A 10982-nucleotide genomic window follows, 5' to 3' on the forward strand; every position below is an offset into this window, starting at 1 on the left:
TGCAGGCATCCCCTTTGTGGTACGTAGGTTCTTTCATTAGTTCTCTCCGCAGTGACTTGCATGTGAGATGGGATTTTTTCTCCTAACTCTGGTTTTCTCCCCAGAGAGTCATGCAGTCTGAGGGGTGAACACCACGGCCAAACAGCACGTTTGCTTTAGCGCTGCGAGAAACAGGCGTGCCAAAGCCAGGGGGACAGTGAAGAAATGCCTTTCCCCAGCTCTGCCTCAATCAAAGATGCGGCGAGCAGTTGGCTAAATCAATGCATTCAGCTTCACATAACTATAGTATCAAGCAATATCTAAAATCTCTTTGAACAGCTTCCCCACAGGACAGAAATCTGCCCGGGGCTGGGATTCATGTCCCCCAAACTCAGCTGGGTGAATGCTAGGCATTATAGTCTACGCTAGTCCCGGTCACCACAGGCTTCTCCTGTAGTCTCTGGTGAAAGATGGGCATTTCCAAACCAATATAACCACTATTAAATCCTTTTGAGAATTGCTGGAATCCACGAGGGACTAGATTTTATTAGAACAGAAGTTATACATAAATAAAAAATATTTTAGACTTCGTATAGACAAAATTGTATCTATTTCAGTATGGGTGCAATTTTGAGCCAGCTTCACAAATTTGACTAATTCTGAGCAAGGATATTCTCAAATCACCATAAATCTTGCTTATTTATTTTACCTTCATAAATTTAGAGGCAAAAGCTTAAATGACACAATCAGTTTTTAACTAATACAAGTGTGCTGGTGCAAGAAGTTTAGTGGACAAATGAGGAGAAGTTTCTAGGCAATAAAGAATTTATATTTTTCATTCTTAGACCTTGCCTATACATGAAGGTTGCATCAATTAATCCAGCTGAGGTTAAACTAGAGTAGCTCACTGCACAATTTTCTCATATTTTTTCAAAATACAGTCAGATTTATCTCATGCCTGTGAATTTTACAGTGCAAGATAAACTAATATGAGACAAGTTTAGACTGACAAAATGCTTATGCAATTGAATGAGCATAACCATAGTTAAATCACCAAACAGCAAACTACATCATCCAGGTCTCAATTTGAGAGAAAAGGTCTTTTTCTATGAGCAGCAAAACTAGTGAAACTCCATCTATTCTTCTTCCAATGCAAGAAATCTAGCTTCCTCGCATCTCCCCTGGCATCCCTCTGAACAAGAAGCACCATGTGCGTTAGTGATTCTGAAATGACGTGTGTACCAGTTGACTCCGGATGGCCAAACGGAGTATGGGACAGCTACATTTTCCCTTTTGCCACAATGAAGGCACTATTTGTGGTCTCTTCATTCTACTTAGCCTTCTACAGAAAATGTGTAGAAATTTAAATAAATTTTTAATATCGATTCCTCCGCAAAGTTTGACTGAAATTGGCCAAGATGTCCAAGAGTTCTAACAGAGGATGGATAAGCCATCACTATTTACTTATGAAAAGATGCTACAGATTAAGTAAGAGAGGTACAGACAAAAGAAGCAAGCTTACCTCTGAGCAGACACGCCAAGTTACACATCAAGACTCAGTGGTTCTTCTTTAAAGGGATACTGTACACCTGAATATCACAAAATTGGCCATATTTGAGAGAGCCAGCTCATTGTAAACAATATAATTTAAATACCATTTCTTATATTCATTAGAACGTTTTAACAGGGTGGTTCTACAACTTTCCGAAGTGTCTCTCCTGTAAACTACAACAGACCAGACTGAGAGCAGGAGACAGAAGTGCCACTGTTTCCAGTGACAAAGAGCAAACAGCTATTCACAGAGCAAACAGAAAAACTAAGCTGAAAACAGAGAAATTCCCCACCTCAGTTTCTGTCAGTTATGTTCTCCTAGGTATTGCTCATAAAGATACAAGATTTTTTTTTTTTTTTAAGTCATGTGACTTTCAGATTCATAACGTTTTTTGGGTACTGCAAATTTGTCCCATATAGTAGCCCCGGAGAAGCAATTCCAAGCAGTAAAAGAGTAAACTCAACCCCTGCACCACTCTTACCACGCTCCATCAAAAATCTGGCATCAGTCTTAACATATGATTTCATGTGACCTTTGCAAGGATATTTGTACAGACAAGCCACCTCCTGCACAACCCAGTGCTCTACATTTTCTGTAAGTCCCTGTAAATTCATAGATGAGCTCTAACTAAACCTGTTGGTAGACCTCCCCAGTTCCTCAAACCTATAATTCTTGTATATAATTCAGTTTAAAGCTTTGTCTAATTAGAAAAGCAGAAAACATACACTTAAAAAACCTAAGATTGAAAAAATATATCCAGATAGGGATATTTAATTTCTTTGCATATGAAAGCTGCAGCACAGATCGCTCCCAACAATGAAATGCAAAGTTGCATTGTTAAGCAAAAAGCGGATGGGAACTATCCACACTTTATCTCCCCATACTCCAGTTGACAAACTTAAGTTAATATAGTTAGAGCACAAAATGAAAGGATAATGTATCACCCAAGGAAAACTGTGTTTTAAACAGTATTGTCCTGCTAACTGAAGCCCACCGTCGGATGGATTCACTGAGCATTGCTATCTAGAATTGGTTGGAATGTACTATACAACCAGAACTAAAATATTGATTTCCCTGGGTGCCCTTTATTACATGATGTTTCGTTCGTAAAGGAAACTTTCTAAAAATGGAATTAATTCCTGAGGCTATTTTACCACCTCTTGGGCAGTATGGACAGGACAGATTGGTAGACTGAAAAGCACAATAAAAACATCAAAAGGTAGGGGACAAAACAACGCATGCTGTACACTGTGAACACACTCCTTTTGCTCCCATTTTAATTATTAAAGACTACCTGCAAACTAAAGTTTAACAGATATACAACTACATATTCAGTCTCTTGGTAAAATTCTATCAAGGTTTAATCAACCAACCAAGTTGCAGCATCTCCTTACTCCAACTTTAACAGCTATGGGTAATTATTCTTTGATTTTAACCTTTACTGATTCTTTCCTTTCTTTCCAGAAGCCTAAAAAGAAAATTCTCATCTATTTTCTTTCAAAACCCAAGATTTTTGTACATGTGAGGGATGAAATTAAAGATCTTGTTTAGAATATAAATGGGACTGGTTCAGTGAATATGTTAAGTACGCAACGAAGGGCATCCCCACATGAAGCCTTCAGAGAGAAAGAATGAGAGCATGAGAGTGCAAGCAAGCTTTAACCTTTCTCCTTCAGCAGAAGATGAATTAGTATTTCCTTAGAGGCACTGATGGCCATACCAAGATGTTAACTTGAATCACAAAATGCACAGTATTTTCATGACACCAGAAAAGCTCTACGCAAAGCAGCAGAGACCATCACCCAGGTAAAGTAAGATAATGCAGAACATGCATTTGCTTAATTCAAAGAGCCTCAGTCCCATAATTAAGAAATCTCTTCTTTGGGTGCCACCCATGCTCAATCGACCCTCTCAGTGGTATGAAAGGGGAACAAAAAAAACGAAAGAAACATGAAACCAAAATGCTAGCCAAGGCTTCGAATCTCCATACAGTTCTTGTCAATTCTCAAATCTTTTAGATTACTTTCCTAAATATGATAAAATAGAAAGCAAGTGTAGAACCAATTCTCCCGAATACTGTTGATATCGTATCTCCCACCACACTAAGTGAGTGAATGCTCTGACACAGACCATCTTTTTCTTATACTTGTTTCTATTCACTTTTTCCTTGCTCTCAACATGAAAACACTATCTTACAAACTCCAGAGAAGGTGAGCTATGGTAGCAGCTAAAACAGCAAACAGATTTAACATCAAGAGACTGTTTTAAAGCTGAAGAGCTTTAACTGAAATATGCAACACAAATAAAAGTTGATCAATAATCTGATCCATCAACTTTCTCAGGTTGCTTCACAGAATATGTGGGGACATCATTTCTCTCTCACACAGATGAAATTGTTTCCTCTATCAGCATCAACGTCACACACCACAAGAAGAGATCGGACATGTATTTTTGAGAGTGGATGCTATGGGTCAGGTAATGTAGCTGTAAATTTGTCAGGCTGCAGTAACATGAATAGCAGAACTGCAGAACATTCCTTTGGCAGCACGTCCCAACCTGCAGGATTCCTGCAGCTTTTCCGGATTGCTGAAATTCATCTTCTGTCTCTTTGCCTTGGAACAGACTCCAGTGAAAGCCGCCGGGAGCCTCCTCCTTGTCCGCTTTCCCTTTTTGTCATCCGTCTGCCTTCTCCTATCTGCTCTACTTGCACGCAACTTCGCCCACCATTCCTTCCTCTTCTAATATCCAGGGCTTGCGCATCCTCTCACTCCTTTTCTGGTCTGTTCAACCATTCCATCAACATCTCCACTTGTGATTTCCCTTTTTCCTTCTCTGGAGTTCTGGGGCTGCAAATTCAAACTTGCAAAGGTGAATAAATCTAGTTTTCCTCCAACCAGCTCTCCCTTTTCCTCTAATCTCTACTAAAGCACTGAGAACAACACACTGTTCTCTATTACCATCCCCTCATTGCATTATGTTCTCCAATATTTCTCAACTGTATGCCATGAAAGCCAAGCTTTGGTTATTTAGACAAAACTGACAAATAACAAAGCTGATATTATTGCAATAGCTACGTGATTTTAATACTCCTTCCATACCGCTTCCATGACAATGGCTGAATCCTATAGTTTGCCAACGCTAATAAAGGAAAAAAGACAGATGTAACACCAAAGCAGAATTTCCCAAATATTCAGGCTCTTACAGAACAATAAATTTTCAACTGTTTTCAGAGAGAAAAACCTATTCTGTCACAAATTTGAGAAGCTGAAGGATTCCTCTCAATGCACAGGTTTTTCTCCAAATAATGTAAAGCCTCCACAGGAGGAATACAGATTGGAAGGATTCATTTCACTGCCAAGCAACAGTACACAGAGGTCAATAGCTTTGCAAACCGGCAAAACACTCCAAAACTCCAGATCTCCAGTTTCAGCAGAAAAATGTTGGGATGATTTGCCTTGGAAAATGGAACAAATTATATCCTCTACATGTGTCCAAACTACGCAAAATGATGGGTGCAGTGAGGAGCAGGAGAGATGAAGGCAGCTATTAAATCACCTTACCTGCAGCTCTGACGTGTATAATTTGTTGTTTTTAATATACTACACAGTTTCTCAAGTTTTATCTGGCACAAAGACAGGAGATGCTCTCTATCATCTTACCTTTGCTGGGGTACAAGGATCTTCCAAACTAGGTGCTATGATAACTAACAATTCCAGCCTCACCTCTCAGTAGCCCAACTGAGAACCATCTAGACATCTCCTGCAATACACATAATGATTGAGTGCTCGAATTAAACCTGATTAGCCATCAAATGCCTCTGCCAGGGAAAGGTATAACAGCTCTCTAGTTTCTTTAAAATAAAGTCTAGAAAGTTAACACTTCATGTTCCTTCACTTGTCCACTTGCAGTTAAGATGCTGTAAGCTTCAGAATCGAACGCTCTCCTTTCAAAGGATTTGTAAGTCAACAGCAAAGCTCATTTTGCCAATTCTACCCACAGGCTTTCAACTTTGGAATAAATAAGGAGTTAATGTATATTTTTTAAAAAAGACCCACACCTTTGCATCAGAGTGTGCACTTACAGATAGAGTTATTAGAATATCAGATGAGGTATCAACTGCAATTCAAAACTTCCAAAAAAATGAACAAAACCCCAAGGAAACCTTAAAAAGCAGTTAGAGATACACTCCCTTCCCTAGGAACAGATACCAGGTTTCTTTCACTCATGCAATACATTGCAACAAATAAAGCCATGCTGATAGATTACAGATCCCTCACAAATAGGAAATGTTCTCTGCAAGTGAAGCAATGGACCTGGATGAGGGACATCTGTGTTACGATCTTGACTGACAGCGAACTTCCACTCATCTCTCTGCTTGCCAGGAGGTTAGCAAGAGCCAGTAAGAGTTACCACCACATAAAAATCACACCAATAGATATATTTAGTCATTGCGGTTCAAGGAAAACGATTGCTTGCACTGAAAATAAATTTAGCAATTGTTTCCAGTTTCTGCTTTTTCACTGACTAAGGCACAACCCAGCTGCTTCACATTCCAGTAGACTTCAGCTGTCTTTTCTCTCCACTCCTTGTCCACTTCCTTCTTACAACTGCTACGACCATCTCAATCTTGCAGCAGTTATCCCACAGGCTACATTTGTGAACACTCCAATCTTGAAGCTATGCAACAGAACACCTGTCAAGCCCACACTGACTTCTAAAAAATGCAAAATTCTGCTCTTTGTGCCATTTTGTAGGAAACACTAAAGAGTGATCATCTTGTACCTGTATTTTTGCCTCCACACAAAACTAGACTGAATTGTTTATGCTTTTTAAACAAGCTATAGTAAAACACTCGTGCAATGTCACTATCCGAGGGGCATATAGTGGGAAATGCAGTAGGTGCTAAAAGCCCAAGTAAGGAAGAATTGGAACTGAATTGCCTTTAGGGTTGTGAAGTGAGTCTTTAGAAGACTTTAATTTTCAGATTCCAGGACGAGACATTTCATAGAGAATTTTTACTTCGTTTGAAAACCACCAGTAGAGCAGCACTTACACTGGTCAACTGCAAAACTTCTAACTTGAAAGCCTTCACTTATACTGAAGAACATGGTACAGTGGTGAATGCAGATCGGACCTGAGAAAGAGTTCTGCCTAGTAACTCACCTGAGCATACCTTAGACAAAGAGAAACTGCAGAAAACTGTATAGGTATAAAAAATATGCAGGATAATTTCCATACAATGATCCAAGAGATGATTACAAAAAATATCCTCCCCAAAACTAAGATCCCCAGGAAACTTCACATTAATACAAAAACATTCACAGACGCACAATTCAGAATCATGTAAATTGGCATGGCGGACTCTGAACAAACATTAAGTTCCTATAAAGATGGGAATAATCTGGCCTCCTGAATTGTTTCTTCTATTTTGTCATTTTTCTTAAGAACAGAGTTCTCCTGGGACTACCCCTAAATGTTTATACCACCAATACTAAAGGAGGAGACTTCAAAGATGAATTTGCTTATCAGGCAAATGCTTATGAGTAAAAGGTGAAGACAACAGCATTTTCAGCCTGCTGGGAATAAATACATCCAGTTGAGTCCTGAGCAGAATAGAGATAACTGACTGCACTCCAGGTAGCTGACGCTTGAAACAGTTATCTCAAACAACCTTTAGCAGACGGCTATTGAAAAAGCAAGCTTACATGGGACAGGAAAACCCTGCAAGAAATTACAAGATTAAGACTGAAAACGTCAAGTAGAATAAACCTTCAAAGTATGGCACCCATATGTTCTTTGGTTTTAATAAAGGGCATTCTTGAATGGACCTGCATCATGGAAGAGCTTTTGGTTTTAGACCTGATGGTGTCTAACTGCTCCCTTATTCTCCCTGAATGATGCAGAATGGTTCAACTCCCCGGAACACGTAATCCATCAGGTAAATAAATACAGGAATTAATGTATTGCCATGGTAACAGGAAACCCAAGCAGAATCTGTGACCTTCTCCACTCTTCCCTGGCATCCCTATTTTGGATTTTAGATCACAACTGTAAGACTAACTAGGTTGAGAGCAAATATCTCCTGAAAGTGAAGACAAAAAGTCACAGTTCTACAGTAACAAAAAACACTGGATGCTGTTTCTTCTCTTCAAGTCAATGGGGATTCTGCTTCCAAAAAGTATTTGGAAGTCTCCTGGCTGGAGCCTAACAAAACAGGCGGTCTAATACTAGTGAAAACAAAATATACTGTCTTATTCTACATTACCAGATGGCTCCCCTTCACTCCAAAGCGGTGCTCTGAATCGCTCTACAGTGACTCTTCTGTTGATTAAACAATAGTACAGAGAGGCTCCAGAGGGAGCCTTGTCCGCTATTCTTGGTGGACAGGATGGTAGCTGTTATCTCTAATCATTTATTATTGTCTTTTATTAACTGCCGACAAGGTGTTTCATTTAAGGACCCAGGGAGCAGATGTATATAAGATCTCTAGGGATCTAACCCTATAAGGTAACACTTCTCTTCCCAGCAGCCTGACTACATGAACATGAGAGTCAAATCAAAGCTCAAGCCAATTCCGAAGTTTGTCAAGACAACTTGTTATCAGGCAACAGCCTATTTTATTTACAACATAATGGGTTTTGCATGTATTTCCGTTCCCATAAGAAAAAAACAAATTCAAATGTACACAAATACGCAGGCCTTAGACCTCATAGCGTTTGTTTCATGACTCTGTATCCTTTGTTCTGCTACTGTATACATTTTGACAAATATTATCCCAGAATTACTGCGGTATTACAGACTGTGTTTATTCGGTGATGCTATTAACCAAACTGTTTGTGTCAATCAGAAGTTCAAACACTCGGAAGCAGTGATCAAGACTGCACTGCACTGCAGTGAAACAGCTGGCTTCCAGCCCTCCCTCCCCTTCCCCGTCTCTTCTCCTCCAGTTTGTATTTGGACTGGATTTAATTTTTTGTTTTTAAATACCCTTCTTAAAGGAATGAAAGTACAAGCAGTTGAAAGAGGACACTTTCCCAGATTTACAGTTCCTCTTGTTCAGCAAATCATCACGACGATACACACCCACTAGAAAGAACGCCTCCACATCAAGGCTTCACCCATTGCATCTTCAAAACTGTACATTTACAGCACTGACCTGGGGATGGATCCTGCATGATGTCTTGCGTTCTTCAATGGGAGTTCAGTGTGTTGCAAGGCCGGGTCTCTAGGTTGCGCAGCGTATGATTTTTGTATGGTATTTTTGGCCTTTCTGTTCTATTGTTTATGGAACCGCACTGCGTTTGTGTGTGTCTACAGAGTCATCTTCCCGCGTTTGAACTCTTCACACTGCTTCGCTGCTGTGGAGTTATATTTACTATTCTCACAGGGTTATTTACTGCACGCGAATAAACAAAACGTGATCACTTATTTATACATCTGTAACTACTGTCTATAGCGCTATCAGCAGTTACTAAAATCCCAAGCCAAATTCACCTCTAGCATAAACAAGTGGCAATTATTTTAGAGCTGGCCCCGGGTCTATATATGCTGCAAACACCTTCCTTACTCAGTTACCCGCTTCCCAGACAAACAGTTGCAGCGATATACCAGTAAGGATTGAAAAGACATAGCCAGAATCCCAAAGCAAAGCGTTATGTTGCGATTCTATGTAAGGGATCGTGCATCAGATTAACCTATGATATTTCTGGAATAACATTTGTCCCATGATGTGATGCACACTTGTTAGACAGTAACTTAGCGCGAAGGGCTGGAAACATGCCTACGTACTGCACTTAAGAGCCGGCTGCCAGGCAGCCAGTCTGCTTATCCCTGGAGGCCGCTCCAGAACCCGTATCACCGGAGAACGTATTCATATACAGTGCAGCGCAGAAGCCAGAACAAACCAGGATCGAATGATCAAAACCAGAAAGCGCTGCTACCTACTTTACTCCTTCGAAACAGGAATCTTTCCTAAATCAGCGGCTGCTGTCCTGGAAAGCCTGAAAGCTGTACTGCGCACATCCTGACTCAGACTGCTACCCTGTGTTCCCCCGTAGGAAACTGCTTAGCTATTCCTTACAATAAAAAATACAAAACAGCATTGATTTTTCTCTGCTAATTAAATGCAACATAATTAAACTAAATAACTTCACTGCTTGATTTGCAAAACGCTAATTGAATCTTTAAACATACTACTCCCGCTACACAGAAAAAAAGGGGTATTCGACCATCTAAAGTGACAACTGAGAACCAGACACGACTCCAGAAGCACAGAGAGACAATATGATCCGTGCCTGAGCGTTTACTTGTGAGAGCAGAAGAGATCTCAGCAGCCTCCCCCGGCTCCAGCTCTAGGCGAGCACCCCAGGGTGAGGGGAGAGCTTTGCAAGAGATAGGAAAAAATGAGCAAGTTCCCTCTGACATTTGCCCACGGACTCATCTTTTCTGATCTTGCACAAACACCAGAAGAGGAAAGTTGGAGAAGTTGCAATTAATCATTGCGTGTAGGCCCCAAAGCGTTGCAGCGCCCCGGATTTGCTGATGCTTTGCTACATGGAAAGGACGGGAGGGGTGCGGGAGAATAAAAACAAAAAAAAAGGAAAAAGGAGGGAAAAAAGGAAAAAGCGGAGAAGACAAAAAGCCTGACCCAAACGGCGCCCGGGCAGCCCCAGGACCAGCTCCTGGCAGCGCGGCGGCGGGACCGCCGGGCAGAGCATCCCCCCGCCGCTCCCCGCGCCGCCCCGGGCCCAGCCCCGGCCCGGGCCCCCCGCCGCCTTGACAGGAGCCTCCCGCCGGCCCGGGGCGCCGAAACCCGCCGGGCGCGGGGGGCCCTGCCCGCCTCCCCCAGCCCCGCCGGGCCGCGCCAGGCCCGCGGCCGGCAGCTCCGGCAGCTCCGGCGGGCCGCGGCGGCGGCGGGGGGGCGCTGAGGGGAGGGCGGCGAGCGAGGCCGCCCCGGCGGGCTCCCCCCGGGCCTCCCGCGGCGCCCGGCCCGCTCACCTGCTTTCTCGATCTTGCCGGACATGTCGGAGCCGGGCTCGGCGCTCAGGCCCGGCCGCGCAGGTAGCCGGCTGAGCGGCCGCGGCGCGGGGCTGCCAGCCGCCGCCGCCTCCCGCCTGCTGCCGGCCGGCCGGCCGCGATCCGGGAGAGGCGCTGCGGCGGCGGCCTGTGGAGCTCGGCGGCGGCGGCGGCGGCGCAGGCAGCGCCCGCCCCCCGCCCGCTCCGCCGGGGCGCGAGGGGAAGAGGCGGCCCGGGGGCTCCCGCCGCACACGCACACGCGCCGCCCCGGGCCGCAGCGCCGCCTGCCGGCCGCGCCGGGGAACCGCCGCCACGGCCCGCCGGGCGGGGCCGGCAGCGGGGCGGGCAGCGGGGCGGGCAGCGCCCCACGTATCTCCGGGCGCGCCGGGGGCTCTGGCGTCGGGGAGTGGCGGCGCCTCGGGGGTTCCTGACAGGG

The 10982-nt window shown here is 43.6% G+C and overlaps 1 protein-coding gene across 1 annotated transcript in view; it reads right to left on the reverse strand.

The window, feature by feature from the left end:
- RAPGEF1 (Rap guanine nucleotide exchange factor 1) overlaps positions 1–10647 on the reverse strand; it is a 90035-nt gene extending 79388 nt beyond the window's left edge. The window contains exons 1-3 of the mRNA XM_075170587.1: positions 10529–10647; positions 8688–8927; positions 1502–1568 (exon numbers count right to left, since the gene is read on the reverse strand). Of these exons, the coding sequence (XP_075026688.1) occupies positions 1502–1529 (28 nt within the window). The 5' untranslated portion in view covers positions 1530–1568; positions 8688–8927; positions 10529–10647. The remainder of the gene's footprint in view (positions 1–1501; positions 1569–8687; positions 8928–10528) is intronic.
- Positions 10648–10982: the final 335 nt, after the last annotated feature.

The sequence above is a fragment of the Calonectris borealis genome, chromosome 21 (assembly GCF_964195595.1).
Source record: "Calonectris borealis chromosome 21, bCalBor7.hap1.2, whole genome shotgun sequence".
Lineage (NCBI taxonomy): Eukaryota > Metazoa > Chordata > Aves > Procellariiformes > Procellariidae > Calonectris > Calonectris borealis.